Here is a 19,517-nt window from a genome sequence, read left to right on the forward strand (position 1 = left end):
CCTATTGACAACAGGTTCTACGTGTAAAAAATGTGTCCGATCTTTTTCAAATACAATGTCAAGACACTAGAGCATATATAAGGAATCTCTTGCAGCAAGGAAGTCATTCAATCGAAAGCCAGTTCAAGAAAATGTTTCGTCTGAGCATTCTGATCGCCATCGGCTTGGCCACTTCGGCTCTCGGGTGGAGTAAGTAGTCTCATAGAAGTCTTCTATTTGGGGGTTTTTAATTCACTCTTTATCTACACTTCCTAGTTAAGGTTCCCGATAATTATCCTGGACGCATCGTAGGCGGTCAAGATGCGGCACCGAACCAGTTTCCGTACCAAGCGTCTTTAAGGGGCGCTTCCATGGGTCATTTCTGTGGTGGCACGATCATCAACAACTGTTACATTTTGTCGGCGGCACACTGTGACCCGTATGCAAACGTTACGAAATTTGTAGTGGTGGGATCAGTTTTCCTAGACGATGGAGGTGATACACACGATGTGCTTCGGGTCATCAACCATCCAGAATACAATGATGATACTTTGGCACATGATATCAATCTGGTGAGAGTGAGCCCATACATCACCTATAGCGCGGCGGTGCAACCGATGCCGATTGCTGCACATTACGCAGAAAGTGGAGAGGGTGTTATTTCTGGATGGGGCGCACTCGAGGTAATAACTAAATTATGATAACGATACATTTCTGTAAAGCATAAATGGTGAAAGTATCATAAACGACAAACATATTGTATGTATTTTAGGCTGGTGGCGACTCTCCAAATCATTTGCAATTCGTCAATACGGAGATAATTTCTTTCGAAGAGTGTGCAGATATGCTCGGTTTCAATCGACGAAACATAGTGCTTTCCCCCAACTCCATATGCATCATCAATCCAGAAGGTCAAGGAATGTGCCAGGGAGATTCAGGTGGTCCATTGGTCCATAACGGAGGATTGCATGGAGTAGCATCGTGGGTTAGAATGCCCTGCGGAGGTCCGAATCCCGACGTGTACGTTCGAGTAGCCTCGTATGTAAGCTGGATTCTTGCAAATGCTGTTTAATATTCTGAACCATTAGATAAAGATCACGACTGGATTGGATTTTATGATAACGAACATTCGAGTAACTTGTTAAATAAATATTGCATTATAACATAATTTTGGAGGTGTTTAACATTTCTTAGTGTACGTTGCTGTTACATCAATGAAATTGCGTTTATGAAATTCCTGCTTGAATACTGTATTTGTAATACAAAAATTAGTTCTGTGGAATCTTAGCCTTTACCAGGTTAAAAAAATTATAAACAAATGTTATCAAAAATGACTGTACTAAAACGTATTCTTAAGACCTTTGGTAGTCTGTCGAGGAGCTGTTCACACACCATAATCTGCCACTCTACATTTTAGCGCAAACTTATGTTACGGCTTAAACTATTCAAAACTTCCAATAAAGACTCTGACGATCTGACAATAAAAACCTTCTATTTAACGGACTATTCGTTCAATTTTCCAAAATTCCGTCATATCTAGCACATTTATGTTGTACATGGTTTGAATTGTATGAGTTAAAAGGTTTGTAGGTGGAAATTAAGATTATTGTTAAAATATAAATTACAGTTATGATAAAACTATGAGTCTACTGAGGTTTAAAAGTCATTTTTGATCAGTAGTAAATAGTTATTATTTTCAGAAGAACGAAAAAACGCTTAAAATTTAGCAGAAATAGCTTAGTACGGTTTGATCTAAGCTAAATTATTCCTTTAACCTACAAATGTTAACATAGGCCATCATTTCGAGGAACATGTCCCAATCACAGCGAAAGAAGTACAGTACATCATAGGTGTTACTGTCATATAGCATGGAGATAACCTACATTGATTTGATCCATCACCGGTTCTTTAGTGCAAAATTAGGTGATGGAGTGCAATTTCCTGGAAATACGCCCTATTGACAATAAGCTCTACGTGTAGAAAATATGTGTCCGAGCTTTTTCAATAAAATGTTGACAAAAAAAAAGACCATATAAAAGGAATCTCTAGCAGCAAGACAGTCATTCAATCGAAAGTCGGTTCAAGGAAATGTTTCGTCTGAGCATTCTGATCGCCATCGGCTTGGCCACTTCGGCTCTCGGGTGGAGTAAGTAGTCTCACAGAAGTCATCTAGTTGTGAGTTTTTATCACACTCTTTATCTACACTTTCTAGTTAAGGTTCCCGATAATTATCCTGGACGCATCGTAGGTGGTCAAGATGCGGCACCGAACCAGTTTCCGTACCAAGCGTCTTTAAGGGATGCTAACATGGGTCATTTCTGTGGCGGCACGATTATCAACAACTGCTATATTTTGTCGGCGGCTCACTGTGACCCGGATGGAACAGATACGAAATTTGTAGTGGTGGGTTCAATTTTACTTGACAATGGAGGTGCTACACACGAAGTGGTTCGGGTCATCAACCATCCGAATTTCAGTGATGTTACTGGGGAACACGATATCAATCTGGTGAAAGTGAGCCCCTACATCACTTATAACGCGGCGGTGCAGCCGATGCCGATTGCTGCACACTATGCAGAGAGTGGTCCGGCCGTTGTTTCTGGGTGGGGCCACCTTGTGGTAAATATAAATGAAGGTAAATATAGGAGTAAAAGACTGAAACCATCTTCTATACTTCTCTTTTTCAGACTGGGGGACCCTCTCCAAATCATCTTCAATTCCTCAACACGGAGATTATCTCTTTTGAAGATTGTTACGATGCCTACTATGGAGATCCACACTCTTTTGAAATTTTCAACACCACCATATGCACCACCAATCCGGCTGGTCAAGGGGCTTGTCAGGGAGATTCGGGTGGCCCACTGGTGCACAACGGAGGACTACACGGTGTAGTCTCATGGGGTTCAATTGAATGCGGAGATGGACGTCCTGACGTTAACACTCGGGTTGCATTCTATGTCAGCTGGATTCTTGCCAATGCTGTTTAACACTTTAATGTCCGTACAATTCAAGGTGTTGCAACGCTTTACGACCGGCGCGATTACACCAGTTCCTCCGTATCTGGCCGCCTTGTTTAATCATTCTTTTCCAATCTTTAATCGATTTTACGTAGAACAGCAATGCGCCTTGTAAAATTCTTTTACACTCCATTTGATGTTTGTTTACACCCAGTAAGCTGTGGCGCATGTCAGGAGACAGCGTTAACAGCATACCAAAATGATGTGATCGGATGCAAACCGATGCGGAGCCATTACACCTATGCGTGTATCTGAACGAGAATGTGTTAAAATTCTGAATTATAAGAAATTGGTCACGGCGTTCCACGATTTTAGGAAAACATGTTTGAATAAGTAATAAACATTGCATATTGAAAAGTAAATAATCATTGAATTTTGTTATTATTGCTCAATTTTGAGTTTTGAAGAATATAATCAGTAAAATTGGAATGTGGATGACCAGCTTCGAATGTTTTATTTGGAGTTTCAAGTTTAAACATTCGAAATGAATCCTACTTGCTCATTAAATCCCTGCCACAATTCAGCTAAGATCCTTTTTTACTAAATTAGCTTTTGTAACTTTTTTAATTTTTTCTTTTCTTCGCATGGACATAATTTTACAATCAAAGTAGCCTCGAAGCATACAATCTTCTTCGCTACGATCGTAATCAGACTCGATCCAAAAATATCCATCACGCGCAGGCGGGTTTGATCGACTATAATCTCTGGGAACACAAACGATAATATTTCAATTATCAAAACGAAATAGCAAGGAACTTGCCTAATAGCTTTCTATTTTAGGGTTATATTTGGCGAAAGCCATGATAAAGAGTATGACGGGTAGGAATTAGTCGGATAGACATGTTTCTATTTTGTCGATTTGCAACTCTATCTTTCAGTCTTGCATCAAATCGTCAATTGTCATAAAAAATAAAACCAAGGTAGGCATTTTACAATGCCGGTCACTAAAAAAAAAGCAATGCAAGAGGTAGTACATAGTTCAAAATTGTGAGAATTGAGTTTTTTGTAATGAATCAAATTATTTTAGATGAGCTAATTGAGTCTTAACAGTCTTTGTTAATGATTAATAATGTTGTAATGGGACTTGATCAGATGGGTAAGCCTTGGGTTTTTCACTAAAAACAGAAGCCGTTATCAGTTAATGTGGGCGCCTGGTATCCATCGGGGTCAATGTGCAGCATCCAACGATCACACTCTTCGACTTGGGATCGACATAAGGGCGCGCGAGGCATCCGTTTGCGCAGAGCGTATCCTGTATTACCTAAGGACCGGGCTATTAATTTGTATGTTTCGTCTCAGAGAATCATATAGTTTTAGCAAGCGAATCAAATTATTACAAGTAGGGGAAGCGAGATAAAACATAAAAAATATAAATGAAAAATAAAATGGGAATAAAAATAAATTCTTAAAATTAAGCAGACTAAGATTACTACAGTTGGGACACAAGATTCATTCGCTGCTTATCTACAAACAATAAACTCGGCGTTCACTTCATAGAAAAAGTTCAAATCGGGGCGAATGTAGTTAACATTGTAGTACGTCGAAGATGTCGCTCTACATGTAGGAAATGTGTCCGAGCTATTGCAATACAATGTTGCCAAGACACAAGAGACATATAAAAGGAATCTCTGGCTGCAAGGAAGTCATTCAATCGAAAGCCGGTTCAATAAAATGTTTCGTCTGAGCATTCTGAGTATTCACGATCATCAACAACTGTTATATTTTGTCGGCGGCTCACTGTGACGTGGATACAAATTATACTAAATTTGTAGTGGTGGGATCGATTTTCCTGGACGATGGAGGTGTTACACACGATGTGGTTCGAGTCAGCACACATCCAGATTACAATCATGATACTTTGGTAAACGATATCGAGCTGGTGAAGGTGAGCCCATACATCACCTATAACGAGGCGGTGCAACCGATGCCAATTGCTGCACATTATGCAGAGAGGGGTCCGGCCGTTTATTCTGGATGGGGCCACCTTGAGGTAAAGATAAATGAAGGTAAATGTACAAGTGTAAGGCTGATAACATCTTCTTTACTACTCTCTTTCAGGCTGGGGGTGACTCTCGAAATCATCTTCAGTTCCTCAATACGGATATAATCTCCTTTGAAGATTGTTACGATGCCTGGTCAGGATTGACGGGCTCGTATACAGTATACAACGCCACCATATGCACCATCAATCTGCGGAGCTCCGCGTCCTGACGTGTACACTCGGGTTGCTTCCTATGTCACCTGGATTCTTGCCAATGCTGTTTAAGGAACAGAATTATAAGAAAATGAGCACGGCTTTATTGGATTTTATGAAAACGTATAGTTAAGATATTTGTCAAATAAACATTGCATAAAATAAAATTTTAAACGAGCTTTACATTACTTTCTAAACGTTATAATGTAAACGTAGATGAGCAGCATAAGCGTGTTTATTTAAATTTTAAGCTTAAGCTTTAAATTATTAGCTTAGATTTTGTTTCTCTCTCCTCTATACCGAACGAATGCTAACATCATAAAATATTTAACGAAGTTTCTAGACATATCTATCAGCCACAGTCCGCTCTCGCCGGCGTTATTCTTTAAGACCACAAATAATTATTTTTAAACTACTAAATTACTATATCAATCCTGCTGGCGATAATGAAGTACCCTTTAGGGGATAACGTTTACAATATACCAGAGGAAGCGCTATACTAGAGATGAGAACGGAAACTGACAGAGGATGTGTTGTGGCAATCACGTGGCCAACGACGTTAAAGTCAGACATAGTATGCAATAAGGGGTCTATCAATCTCTAATCTAATCAATGATTGGTCTACAAAGTAAAGGCCCCAACAGGTTCCTTTATAGCAGTTCTAAAAGTCAAGCAATAGAGTTTTCATATCTAGTTTTTAATACTGTTAGACCGTCATCATGGAGTTGGCCAAGCTATCAACACGAACTGCTTGCAAAAATTCTAAACTTTAAAAAATTAAAATTTTGTGCCAGAACCAGATGGTACCTTCGAGCTAAAGAATGCTTTTTCTGTTTTTCAAAATGCCATAATATCTAAGTTCATTATCAGTTATAAGACCTTATATGTATTGTTTATTAGTAATCGATACAGAATACAGACTCAAGAAAGTAATACAAATAAGAAAACTATTTCTCAGAACTACACCATGAGGTTTTTTAGCAGTTTGACTAGAAAACGATCGACTAAAAACCTCAGCAATCATTTCTAGGAAAATGTTCAAATCACGGCGAAAGAAGTGTCGTACATCATTGGTGCCACTGTCATATAGCATTGAGATAACCTAAATTGATTTGATCCTAGCACCGATTCCTTAGTGCACGTGACTTTTGCACGTAACATTAGGTGACGGAATGCAATTTCCTAGAAATTATTTCAATTGATAACAGGCTCTACGTATAGGAAATGTGTGATTGTCCGAGCTTTTTCAATAAAATGTCGTCAAAGCACAAAGGCATATAAAAGGAGCCTCTAGCAGCAAGGAAGTCATTCAATCGAAAGCCGGTTCAAGAAAATGTATCGTCTGAGCCTTCTGATCGCCATCGGCTTGGCCACTTCGGCTCACAGGTGTAGTAAGTAGTCTCATAGAAGTCATAACACTTTTTATCTATACTTTTTAGTTAAGGTCCCAAAAAATATCCCGGGGGTCAAGATGGGGCACCTAACTAATTTCCATTCCAAGCGTCTTTAAGGCAGACGGGCACGAATCATAGCTGATTTGCAGGCGGGCATGACGAAATTTGTGGTGGTTGGATCATTTTTCCCTAGACAATGGAAAATTTATCCAATGCTCAGTTAAAACTAACTGAACAATCTGGATTCAGTTGAAGCATTGGCATTTCGGACTGTATAAGTAAAGAAACGCATATTTTAACCAAGAACCAGCCGAATGGTTGTTAAACTATTCATCACAGCCCTCTACGAGAGGGCGGACTATCCACGTACAGAAAGGGAACAAGACTAGTAAGCCTTTAATGGAGCAGGCATGTCCGTAGACGGTCGTTATGATAGCAAAGAAGAAAACCGTAACATTTAGGCTAGGTACCGTACAGTTATAAAGACTTAAAAGGTTTGGGGGTTAAAAATGAGGAGTTCGTAATGATGCAAGTCGCTTTAGATGAGCAACATGAATCTTAACTGTCTTTGCTAATGATTAATAAACATAACAAACTTTCAATAAAAATAACAATAAAGTCTTAAAATTAAGCAGACTACGATTAATTACTACAGTTGGGGTATAAAATTCATTTGCTTTTTATCTATGAACGATGTTCAAATCGGGGCAAACGTAGTTAGCGTTGTTGATCATCGAGGTTGTCACTGTCATATAGCATGGAGATAACCTAGATTGATTTGATCCAACCCCGATCCTTTAGTGCACGTGACTTGGGTGACATAACGAAATGGGGTGCCGATTCCTGGAAATTTGATCGATTAAGAACAATTGCTACTTGTAGGAAATGTGTGATTGTCCAAGTTTTTGCAATACAATGTCTCCAAGACACAAGAGACATATAAAAGGAACCTCTGGTAGCAAGGAAGTCATTCAATCGAAAGCCGGTTCAAGAAAATGTTTCGTCTAAGCATTCTGATCGCCATCGGCTTGGCCACTTCGGCTCTCGGGTGGAGTGAGTAATCTTATAGAATCGTTTAGTAGTGAGTTTTTAACACACTCTTTATCTTCCTAGTTAAGGTTCCCGATAGTCATTCTGGACGCATCGTAGGCGGTCAAGATGCGGCACCGAACCAGTTTCCGTACCAAGCGTCTTTAAGGGATGATACCATGTTTCATTTCTGTGGCGGTACGATCATCAACAACTGTTACATTTTGTCGGCTGCTCACTGTGACCCGGACGGAACAGTTACGAAGTTTGTAGTGGTGGGATCCATTTTCAAAGACAATGGAGGTGTTACACACGATGTGGTTCGGGTCATCAACCATCCAGAATACAATGATGATACTTTGGTACACGATATTAGTCTGCTGAGAGTGAGCCCTGATATCACTTATAACGCGGCGGTGCAGCCGATGCCAATTGCTGCACATTATGCAGAAAGTGGTCAGGCCGTTGTTTCTGGATGGGGTCGTCTTGAGGTAATAACTAGTTTACGATATTAACACAATTTTTTAAGGATAAATGGTGAAAGCATCATAAACGTCAAACATATTGCATGTATTTTAGACTGGTGGCGAATCTCCAAATCATCTGCAATATCTCAATACGGAGATAATTTCTTTCGAAGAGTGTAATAATGTACTCGGTGTAACTCGAAACATAGTGCTTTCTCCCAACTCCATATGCATCATCAATCCAGAAGGTCAAGGAATATGCAGTGGAGATTCAGGCGGTCCATTGGTCCATAACGGCGGATTGCATGGAGTAGCATCGTGGGGTGAGGATCCCTGCGGAGGTCCGTTTCCAGACGTTTACACTCGGGTTGCCTCGTATGTTAGCTGGATTCTTTCTAATGCTGTTTAATATTCTGATTCATCAGATAAAGATTACGACTGGATTGGATTTTATGATAACGAACAATCGAGTAACTTGTTAAATAAATATTGCATTATGACATCATTTTGAAGGCGTTTCATATTTCTTCGCATCATTATCTTCGCATATTCATTCCAGCGTTTATGAAATTTCTGCTCGAATACTGTATTTTTATGTTGTTGGTAGAAGATCGTATAGACTTTATTGTTAGTTAAATGGAAATGGCTGATTATCTACGGAGTTTCGTAATCAGGCTTGATCCGAAAACATCTATCAATGCTATCCATTGGTATTAATCTAAAGGAATAAAAACGATGATTTCAATATTTTAAAATTATAAAAACATTTCTGCTGACGATAATGACGAACTCATGTAGGATTAAATTTCATAATACATTTGATTATAAATGGTACGAATAAAAATTTGACTTATGAATATGTTTCTCATTTTCTCATTTGCATAAGAAAATCATCTTCTAATTTTCGGCTGACATGCGAAAAAGGAATGTTTAGTAGATTACTCCAGCGCGCAAAATCTTCATGCTTTCTCGTTCTGTCTAATTGACAATTGTTAACAACAAAAGAAGAAAGCATGACGATTTTGCACGCTGGGACTCTATCTGCATTGGTTAGATTTTAAACACCTGCCTTAGTTGAGTGCTGGGAAAACTGAGAAAAGTTGTGCTTGTTCGACAATGAGCGAGACTATGAAACTTAGTAAGACTGAACAAGGGTGACAGGCTCATTTGACATGAGATTCCAAGAGTTATGAGTTCTAAGGAGTTGTTGCCTCATAAACAAGTAAAAACTCGACTAATAATAAGTTCTTTGGAATCTTAGCCTTTTATAACAAAGTAAATAAAATAAGTTCTTTGGAATCTTAGCCTTTTTTTTGTATTTGGCACGACATCCCCTAGTGGAATAAGGCCTCTCTCCGAAGAGAGTTTTTGTGATCGAAAGACGGTCGGTGGTCAGCCGTTCGTAATACCGGGGGGTGCCAGAGATTCGATCCCACACCTGTGGCGTGGTGTTTCCTCGCGCTACCGCTGCGCCATGGGCACCCCGTTATCTTAGCCTTTACCAGGTTAAAAAAAATTATAAAGAAATGTTATCAAAAATGACTGTATTAAAATGTATTCTTAACTTTTTTTTTTAGTCAGTCCTGCAGTTGGTAACACGCCATGAACTGATTCCCTACATTTAAGTCCAAACGTATGTTACGGCTTAAACTATTCAAATGTTCCAATAAAAACTTCATCGATACCTTCGAGTCAACAGACTTTTTATTCTATTTTCAGGATAGTTTCTACACATTTATGTTGTACATGGTTTGTACAATTGTATGAGCGCAAAGGGTTGAAATTGAGATTCTTATTAAAATATAAATTATTGTGAACAAACCTGTATGCCGAGGCAGAGCTACATTATTCCTTTTATCTAGTAATGTTAACCTCAGTGGTCATTTCAAGGAAAAAGTTCAAATCACGGCGAAAGAAATGTTGGACACCAGTATCATATAGCATCGAGATAACCTAGATTGATTTGATTCTAGCACCAATTCTTTAGTGCACGCGAGTTGTGCAAAATTAGGTGATGGATTGCAATTTCCTGGAAATTCGCAATCCATCACCTAATCGTTGCCTATTGCCAACAGGTTCTAAGTGTAAAAACTGTGTCCGATCTTTTTCAAATACAATGTCGTCTAGACACAAGACCATATAAAAGGAGTCTCTAGCAGCAAGAAAGTCATTCAACTTTAAGTCGGTTCAAGGAAATGTTTCGTCTAAGCATTCTGATCGCCATCGGCTTGGCCACTTCGGCTCTCGGGTGGAGTAAGTAGTCTCATAGAAGTCGTCTATTTGTGAGTTTTTAACACACTCTTTATCTACACTTCATAGTTAAGGTTCCCGATAATTATCCTGGACGCATCGTAGGCGGTCAAGATGCGGCACCGAACCAGTTTCCGTACCAAGCGTCTTTAAGGCGTGCTTCCATGGATCATTTCTGTGGCGGAACGATCATCAACAACTGTTACATTTTGTCGGCGGCTCACTGTGACCCGGAGGCAACAAACACCAAATTTGTAGTGGTGGGATCAATTTTCCTAGACAATGGAGGCGCTACACACGATGTGGTTCGGGTCATCAACCATCCAGATTACGTTGTGGATACTTTCGAAAACGATATTAATTTGGTGAAAGTGAGTCCATACATTATATACAACGCGGCGGTGCAACCGATGCCGATTGCAGCACATTATGCAGAGAGTGGTGAGGCCGTTCTTTCTGGCTGGGGAAGTACTGAGGTAATGACAGATGAAAATAATTATTTGTTTAAGTGACAAATATCTAATTTACTACATGTTTTTTAGACGGATGGCCCCTCTCCAAATCATCTGCAATTCTTACCCACACCGATAATTTCAAATGAAGAGTGTACTGAAAATACATCAGGGAATTTTCCAGTATTGGAATCAAACATATGTACTCTCAATCCAGAAGGTGAAGGAGCTTGTTCTGGAGATTCAGGTGGCCCACTGGTATATAACGGAGGATTACATGGGGTAGTTTCATGGGGGCCAAGACCATGTGGCGATCCTCGTCCCAATGTTTATGCTCGGGTGGCCTATTTTGTCAGCTGGATTCTTGCTAATGCGGTTTAAGCAACTCGAGTGTAACACATTCGCGTTATATCTGATTTTACGAATATGAGCGATTATATCTGATTTTACGAATATGAGCGATTGAACATAATCTAAAATAAATGATGCAATATAAAAATATTTCGACACCCTGTTTAAAGCTTCAAATATAAACTCTACTTGCTTTATGAAATACTGGATCGAATTATGTATGTGGCAAGGAAGTCTGATTGTGTAGTGGCAAGGAAGTCTGAATACGCCGCGATAGGGGTAACAGATATTAAGCCTCCACTTCATCTTTTGACGTATCGAACAGTTGTTAAACGGAAACACCTAAACTATTTTTGATTTAGCCAATGCCAATTTATGCGCTTTATGCAGAAAGAATTTTATTATATATTATTTATTATATATCATATTTACAAATCATACTGACACTTTTGGTGACAGCAATGTGTAGGATTAAATTTTATACATTTTAAATACATTTGAATACAAATGTCACATATGTAAATTTGTCACCTGCTTCTCATTTTTTTATTTGCACAAGCAATTCAACTCCTATTTTCTATCTGACATACGACCAGGGAGGGTTTAGTAGATTACGTTAGCTAACTGCATGTAGGATTTTTATAAACAACTGCCTTAGTTGAGTGCTGGGAAAACCAAGAAAAGTTGGGTTTGTTCTACAATGAACGAGACTGTGAAACTAAGTACTACTAAACAAGGGTGACTGGTTGACAAGGGTTCTAAGAAGTTGTTGCCCCATAAACAAATAAAAACTCGATAAAAAAAAAATAAAAAATAGGAGCTTTGCCTTTGGCTGGTTTAAAAAAATGTAATGAAGAAATGTTACCGAAAATGATTGAAGTAACACATTATTATATGTGTTTGAATTATATGAGCCCTTTACCCTTTAAGGGTTGAAATTTAGATTATTAATTAAATATAAATTACTGTTGATAAAACTATGAGCCAAATGAGGTTTAACAATCATGTTCGAATAGTAATAACAAGAATTTATTTATATTAAATTATTATTATTAATACTGTTTGCGCTAAGCTACATTATTCCTTTTATTTACAAATGTTGACCTCAGCCATCATTTCGCGGAAAATGTCCAAATCACGGCAAAAGAAGTGTCGTACATCATTGGTGCCACTGTCATAAAACATTAAGATAACCTAAATTGATTTGATCCATCACCGGTTCTTTTGTGTAAAAATTAGGTGATTGAGTGCAATTTCCTGGAAATACGCCTTATTGACAATAGGCTCTACGTGTAGAAAATGTGTCCGAGCTTTTCAATTAAATGTTGCCAAAAGAAAAGAGCATATAAAAGGAATCTCTAGCAGCAAGACAATCATTCAATCGAAGGCCGGTTCAAGAAAATGTTTCGTCTGAGCATTCTGATCGCCATCGGCTTGGCCACTTCGGCTCTCGGGTGGAGTAGGTAGTCTCATAGAAGTCTTCTATTTGGGGGTTTTTAACGCACTCTTCATCTACACTTTCTAGTTAAGGTTCCCGATAACTATCCTGGACGCATCGTTGGAGGTCAAGATGCGGCACCGAACCAGTTTCCGTATCAAGCGTCTTTAAGGGATGCTAACATGGGTCATTTCTGTGGCGGCACGATCATCAACAACTGTTATATCTTGTCGGCGGCTCACTGTGACGTGGACGCAACAAGGAGCAAATTTGTAGTGGTTGGTTCCATTTTCTTAAACAATGGAGGTGTTACACACGAAGTGGTTCGGATCACCAACCATCCAAATTACAATAACGATACTTATGAGCATGATATCAATCTATTGAAAGTGAGCCCTTACATCACTTATAACGCGGCAGTGCAACCGATGCCAATCGCAGCTCATTATGCTGAAAGTGGTCCGGCTGTTGTTTCTGGGTGGGGCGACCTTGAGGTAAAGATAAATGAAGGTAAATCTAGAAGTGAAGGACTGATAACATTTTCTATACATTTTAGTTTGAGGGACCCACTCCAAATCATCTGCAATTCCTCAACACGGAGATTATCTCTTTTGAAGAATGCTACGATGCCTGGTCCGATGTCACACAAACTTTAACAGTATTCACCAGTACCATATGCACCACCAATCCGGAAGGTCAAGGAGCTTGTCAAGGAGATTCAGGTGGCCCACTGGTGCACAACGGAGGACTACATGGGGTAGCCTCATGGGTTGCGTTACCCTGTGGATTCCCACGTCCTGACGTTTTCACTCGGGTTGCTTCCTATGTCACCTGGATACTTGCGAATGCTGTTTAGTATTCTGGATTACAGGAAAATGATAATAGCGTTGTATGATTTTTGGAAAATGAGAAATTGAAGAAGTGAATAAACATTGCAATTTAAAACGTAAATAAGCGAAGTATTTTGTATTTATTACTTAGTTTTCTAAATATGAAGATCATAATCAGCAAAACAGGAATGTGGATGCCCAACTTCGAAATTTCCATATCCTTTTTTTCTCATGGACACAAGTTTACAATCAATGTAGCGTCGAAGCTTCATGGCTACGATTGAAACCAGGCTCGATCCAAAAATATACATCACGCGCAGACGGGGTTTGATCGACAATAATCTCTGGGAACACAAACGATTATATTTCAATTATCAAAGCGACATAGCAAGGCACTTACCTTATAGCTTTCTATTTTAGGGTTATATTTGGCGATAGCCATGATAACGAGCATGACGGGTAGGAATTAGTCGGATAGACATATTTCTATTTTGTCGGTTTGCAACTCTATCATTCAGTCTTGCATGATAAGCGCCGAGGGAAGCTTTAGTCGATTAAGTTAGCTAATTGCATTGATTGACCTGTAATAAACACCTGCATCAGGTGCGTGGTAGGATTGCATTCGTTTTGATGATAGCGCCCATGAGACTGATTACACTTCTCCACGTTGATAGGTGGAATGTTACTCCTTCTGTTATCAATGTGCTGTAATAGTCTCGTTTCAGGGTGTGGTGGGGGTTGTGGCGAATTTTATCGGCAATCCTAATCCAAACCAAAGGCGCAGCTGCGATGGCTGCTGCTTGTTTCTGGATGATAAGCGCCCTTCTTTTTCGTTTTATTAGCCACATGTAGGTGTATAAAATCGTGTGATCGTCGCACGGTGGAGGACAATTTCCATAGAAAGTGTAACGAAGTGACAAGATGTTCCGTAGCGCCAGTACCGCCGCCACTGTGTTGATTCTCGGCTTCCTGACGGTGGCCGTCAGTGCAAACTTTGCGGAAGATCCTAAGTATCAGCAATGGAGGGGTCGTATCGTCGGTGGGCAGTATGCGAGGGACGGTGATTTCCCTTACCAGGCGTCGCTCCGCACGGTCACCGACATGCACATCTGCGGTGGAGCCGTCCTCAACCGGCAGTGGATCGTGACGGCAGCGTCGTGCGTGCTTGGCCGTACTCCGGGCGATACCTTCGCAGTTGTCGGTGCCTACCGCTTGAGCCAGGGTGGATTCAACCTCGGCCTACGACGCATCATCATTCATCCCAACTTTGCGTCGGAGACGCTTGCCAACGACGTGGCGGTCGTCCGTGTTGCTTCCCCGATGGTTCTGAGTGACGCCGTGCAGGGCGTGCAGCTCGGATCGTACAACGTTAATGTGGCATACGGAGCTCTCGTTTCGGGCTGGGGACGCACTGAGGTTGGTACAATCACTCTCGTTAACCAATTTTGAACTCTCACCAAACAAAAATTTTTTCTTGCAGTTCTCAAACCCTCAGTTCCCGGATAACCTGCAGTACATCGCGGTCAACATCATCTCTCCGCTGGAGTGTCGGGCTCGCTTCACCGCACCGTACGACGCTCGTATCTACGATTCGACTCTGTGCAGCAGCAGCCCGGTCGGACAGGGCACCTGTCTCGGAGATGCGGGAAGTCCGCTGGTGCACGGTGCCGAACTGCACGGAATCGTTTCCTGGGGCATCCCTTGCGGCGAAGGTTATCCCGATGTGTATGCACGCGTTTCGTCCCACCGTGGCTGGATTCTGGCCCACACTCTCATCTAAACATGCTCTAGTAAAATAAATCCTTAATCGATAAGTTTCATCACACAAATTAAAAGATCGAAAAATTACAACCAACATGAAAATGAATCGGATCAACGAAAAGAGCCATATCCTACCGAGGTGCTGAACGTGAGCTTTTTACAGCGTCCGAAACTAGTGTTGTGCCTTATGAATCTTTTGGTGAGATTCGTTCATATGAATCTCTCACCTAAGATTCATTCAGATTGATGCATGAATCTTTTGGGATTCGAATCTTGAAAGATTGATGAATTTCCTGTCGAAACCTTAATGAATCTGCATGAATCTATCATGGATCTTTCACGATTCATGTATTGGCGTGCGACCAAGAAAACGACAACTCTCTATCCATTTTTTGGGATTCCCTTTTCTGGTTTTCTTAAACATTCATGAATCTTTAGGATTCATGAATCTCCCAAAAAAGATACATGTATTTCGAAACCAATACAAAGAGCCATTTAGATTCATGGATTTGAATTGAAATTACACAACTCTAAACGAAACACATTATTCGAGCAGCTGAAGCTTACGGGAGCTTTCAGTGGGTCAGCATTCTCTCTCGCTCTAATGGCCATTGTTTCATTCTTTCCTTCGGGTCACGCTCGGTGTTGAAGCTTATTACTTCAGAGAAGTCGAGCAAATGTTCGCCAGCGTACAGAAAAAGTTGAGCACATTTTATAGGCATGGTTCTTCTTCCATGTTTGGATAAAAAAACCGAACCTAATTATGTTGGTGCCCCACAAAGCTTGAGGTGTTATAAAATTATGTGTAAAATTATCTTCACTGGCCTGTGGCCCTCGGTTATTCTCTAAAACCTGAAATGCAGTTCGCTATACTCTCTCACCTTTTTCTTACCACGAACGTGGTGTGAAGCAGGTTGTTTCATAAAAGTGCAATGCTATGCCCTAAGTAGAAGTAGCCGAAAACGCAATGGAGCATAGAGATACGGTTCTACAGCCAGACGGCGCAGCGCTCAATCATAATCAACTGACAGTGAGGTGACAAGATCCAGCGAGAGCTTACCGTTTGCCACCGTTATCGTATCGCAATCAGATCGCGGTTTGTAGGCTGTCAGTTTTGCGACCGTTGAGTGTCGAATTTTGGCAGGTGATATAGCAAAAAGAAAAACATGAAATAGAGCCTACTATAAAATAGTACGAACGATCGCAACGGACATAGTAGATACCCGCACCAAGTAGAAAGTGAATTGTGTGCCAAGATGAACCGTTATTCCGCTCTGGTGGTGCTTTGTTTGGCCGCACTGGCCAGTGCTGGTACGGGTCCCGTTGTTTGCTGAAAAGTTGTGAAAGGTTATCGCTAACGGTTTCCAACTTTTGTAACCCTCAGATGAATCCCTAGGTGCGTCTCCATGGAATGGACGCATCATCGGTGGTCTCAATGCGGTAATGGGTCAATTTCCGTACCAAGTGTCGCTGCGCACTTTGGCAGATTTTCACTTTTGCGGAGGCGCCATAATTGGTGATCGCTGGATCCTCACGGCTGCACACTGTGGCCTCGGGCGTAAGCCCGCCGAGATGGTGGCCGTAGTTGGAGCGCTTTCGAAGTCTATCGGAGGCCACAGCTACGACGTCCGGGAGATCATTGTGCATCCGAACTTTAACGAATGGACACAGGAGAACGATGTCGCCATAGTGCGCACCCGTACGGCGATGTCGTTCAACTCGGTGGTATTCCCGGTGAGGATGGCACGCACCTTCACTCCGGAGGGACGCGCGGTTCTCGCTTCTGGTTGGGGTCTGTCCTCACTTACAGCCGTGTCGAACCAGAAGGACGTGATGCAGTACGTCGCTTTGCGTACGATCAGCAACGAAGAGTGCAAGGTGCGGTTCGAGCGCCTGCAGAACCGAGTCGTGGTCGATTCCAGTCTGTGTACTTATAGCCGGCAGACACAGGGCACCTGCATGGGAGACTCCGGAGGTCCGCTGGTGAACGATGGTGAGCTCGTTGGTTTGGTTTCGTGGGGCATTCCTTGTGCGGCCGGCTATCCGGACGTCTATGTGCGCGTTGCATCGTTCCGTGCTTGGATTTCCGCAATGACTGGAGTGTACTGAGGCCGCTCGAAGACATTCCACGTCCTAAAAGAAAAAGGTGCATCATAAAATAAACATTCGATTTTGGAAAAAACTAGACCGGAGATTCCCGTTTCCTTTTCGATCATCCGAACGTAATGTGAGCTACTCCATTTTTGTTGCTCAAGCTAGGAACGGTCAGGGAGCCTTCAAACTGATCCACCTTTCAAAATAAACCAGTTTTTGATGTCACACTTCGGTGTCTAGGTTTCCGTCAATCGTACGATATCTTGCTCCTACACATCGTACCCCAGACCCCCTCCGATAAGGGATATCAGCTGTAGATGGAATTTTCTTTGAGTTTGAGTGACTTGCCATTAACGCACGTCACCAAATCTAATCTCTGGAATCGGTGGGGGTCTGCGGCTGATAATCACGGTGCGAGCCCATAAAATGTGTCCGCCAAACGGAAGCCCATCACAGTAGTCAGTCAATTCTGGTCGATTCCCATCATGGCTCGTTTGCAGCAGTTCGTGTTGATGTTGAGCGCCATTCTGGTGGTTGCGGCAGCTATCGGTAGCTATAACACATTCCTGAGAAGGAGGAAAAGACGCTGGATCTAATTAGGTCTTTCCGCCGCAACAGCTGGTCCGGATAGGCGTGTCGTCGGTGGCATCGATGCAGTGGCCGGTGACGCCCCGTGGATGGTTTCGCTGCGCAATTCCATCAACATACATCAGTGTGGAGGTACCTTGCTCAGCAACCGGTTCGTTCTTACGTCGGCCCAATGTCTATCGGGACGGTTGGCAACGGCCACGATGGCTGTGGCTGGTTCCCGTTTCCTGAACACTGTTGCCGTACCCTACTGGGGTATTCAAATCATCACCCACCCGAACTATAACGTCAACACGCTCGAGAACAACGTGGCCCTGTTCCAGACGGCTCTGCCTTTGATTCTGACGCAGTCGATCCAACCTCTGGCGCTTTCAGCGGAAGTGATCGGAACTGCTGTCCGAGCTCGTGTCTTCGGATGGGGCGCTTCCCAGGTGACTTACCAAGCTCCCTCCTCAAAGTTTGAACCCTTGTCATTCGAGGATTTTACCAATTGTAGGCTGGAGGTAGCAATACCAACGCTCTTCAGTTCCTCAACGTCAACACCCTCAGCAACGAGGACTGTGCCAACTTCCTGGGAGCCGAAGGGTGGCGCGTTGGACCATCTTCGCTGTGCACGCTGACGCGCGAGGGTCAGGGTATCTGCGATGTACGTGAACAGTGAGTTTTGGCGTTATCGAAACATTCACTAACAAAGCCGTTTGCATGCACATTTCAGGGTGATGAAGGTGGCGCGCTTGTGTTAGACAACTACGCCATCGGGGTGGTATCCTGGGGCATTCCCTGTGCGGTTGGTCGTCCGGATGTGTTCACGCGTATCTCCTCCGTGCGCAGCTGGATTCTTAACTTCATCTAAACGGTTTGATAAGGCTCGAGTGCTTCTTTCCGGTGAATAAAGCATGCATTCAAATTAAATCTAAGATAATTGTGATGTTTGTGATAAGTTTTATCTACACGATAACATATCTTTGATAATAATAAGTACGGGGGTTTTCCTTCCCAAATGGGTGGCTTCTACGATTACTTTCGAATGATCGGTACATCTTTGTGAGATGGAAACAGTATAGTAGCATCGATAGACAGAGAATGTTGTTTAATTTCGTGCACCGCCAAATCAAATTATAAGCTCCTATTTCCTGGAACTACCCATCGCATTTTTAGATGTTTATCTTCCAGTTTACCGCTCAACTCGTTCACCCCCCCAACTGCACCGGTATTAGACTGGACCAAATTAAAGTCGCCAAGAATTAGCTGATCTAATTTGGGCGACATTCAACCGATGCCGTCGCTTCCGCTTTAATCGATTTCCATCGCTTGCTTTCGCGAACAACATCGTCCACCATGGCGGGTACAAGCGCCTGCCCGGTGTAAGGTGGGGAAATAAAACCAGAATCCAATTTCTTCGGTAAGTAGTGCCGGATGAGCGGTGGCATTATAAGCGAACGTTACGCGAGCTGCGCCGATGCTGTTGGAAGGGGAAAAGTGAAATTGGCCCACCGACAAACGACATCGGCGACAGCGACGACGACGACATTGATGTCCAATTGCGATTGCTGCCGTCCATTTTCCTTCACGCTTTTCATCCCTGGTCGCATCGCATGCACGACACTACCGCCGAGGAGAAGTATAACGAAGCGGTACAAATTACGAAACAAAACGATCCCTTTTACACACAG

The 19,517-nt window shown here is 42.0% G+C and overlaps 7 protein-coding genes and 1 pseudogene across 7 annotated transcripts; all 8 read left to right on the forward strand.

Annotated features, from left to right (window-relative positions):
* Nucleotides 1-131: 131 nt before the first annotated feature.
* On the forward strand, nt 132-1,051 carry LOC131285922 (chymotrypsin-1-like). The gene is made up of 3 exons (XM_058314776.1): nt 132-189; nt 256-662; nt 752-1,051. Exons 1-3 carry the CDS (start codon nt 132-134, stop codon nt 1,049-1,051), a joined length of 765 nt encoding a protein of 254 aa, XP_058170759.1.
* Nucleotides 1,052-2,067: 1,016 nt separating this feature from the next.
* LOC131285923 (chymotrypsin-2-like) lies at nt 2,068-2,966 on the forward strand. Its single transcript, XM_058314777.1, has 3 exons — nt 2,068-2,125; nt 2,192-2,598; nt 2,667-2,966. Exons 1-3 carry the CDS (start codon nt 2,068-2,070, stop codon nt 2,964-2,966), a joined length of 765 nt encoding a protein of 254 aa, XP_058170760.1.
* Nucleotides 2,967-7,579: 4,613 nt separating this feature from the next.
* LOC131285924 (chymotrypsin-2-like) lies at nt 7,580-8,562 on the forward strand (annotated as a pseudogene).
* A 1,713-nt stretch (nt 8,563-10,275) lies between these two features.
* Nucleotides 10,276-11,163, forward strand: LOC131285925 (chymotrypsin-1-like). The gene is made up of 3 exons (XM_058314778.1): nt 10,276-10,333; nt 10,400-10,806; nt 10,873-11,163. The coding sequence occupies exons 1-3, from the start codon at nt 10,276-10,278 to the stop codon at nt 11,161-11,163; spliced, it is 756 nt and encodes a 251-aa protein (XP_058170761.1).
* A 1,371-nt stretch (nt 11,164-12,534) lies between these two features.
* Nucleotides 12,535-13,427, forward strand: LOC131285926 (chymotrypsin-2-like). The gene is made up of 3 exons (XM_058314779.1): nt 12,535-12,592; nt 12,659-13,081; nt 13,189-13,427. The coding sequence occupies exons 1-3, from the start codon at nt 12,535-12,537 to the stop codon at nt 13,425-13,427; spliced, it is 720 nt and encodes a 239-aa protein (XP_058170762.1).
* Nucleotides 13,428-14,322: 895 nt separating this feature from the next.
* On the forward strand, nt 14,323-15,181 carry LOC131289401 (chymotrypsin-2-like). The gene is made up of 2 exons (XM_058318650.1): nt 14,323-14,817; nt 14,882-15,181. Exons 1-2 carry the CDS (start codon nt 14,323-14,325, stop codon nt 15,179-15,181), a joined length of 795 nt encoding a protein of 264 aa, XP_058174633.1.
* Nucleotides 15,182-16,418: 1,237 nt separating this feature from the next.
* On the forward strand, nt 16,419-17,271 carry LOC131289303 (chymotrypsin-2-like). The gene is made up of 2 exons (XM_058318530.1): nt 16,419-16,473; nt 16,547-17,271. Exons 1-2 carry the CDS (start codon nt 16,419-16,421, stop codon nt 17,269-17,271), a joined length of 780 nt encoding a protein of 259 aa, XP_058174513.1.
* A 470-nt stretch (nt 17,272-17,741) lies between these two features.
* On the forward strand, nt 17,742-18,697 carry LOC131287721 (chymotrypsin-1-like). The gene is made up of 4 exons (XM_058316797.1): nt 17,742-17,805; nt 17,875-18,275; nt 18,341-18,490; nt 18,560-18,697. Exons 1-4 carry the CDS (start codon nt 17,742-17,744, stop codon nt 18,695-18,697), a joined length of 753 nt encoding a protein of 250 aa, XP_058172780.1.
* Nucleotides 18,698-19,517: the final 820 nt, after the last annotated feature.

This window comes from Anopheles ziemanni, chromosome 3 (assembly GCF_943734765.1).
Source record: "Anopheles ziemanni chromosome 3, idAnoZiCoDA_A2_x.2, whole genome shotgun sequence".
Classification (NCBI taxonomy): Eukaryota; Metazoa; Arthropoda; class Insecta; order Diptera; family Culicidae; genus Anopheles; species Anopheles ziemanni.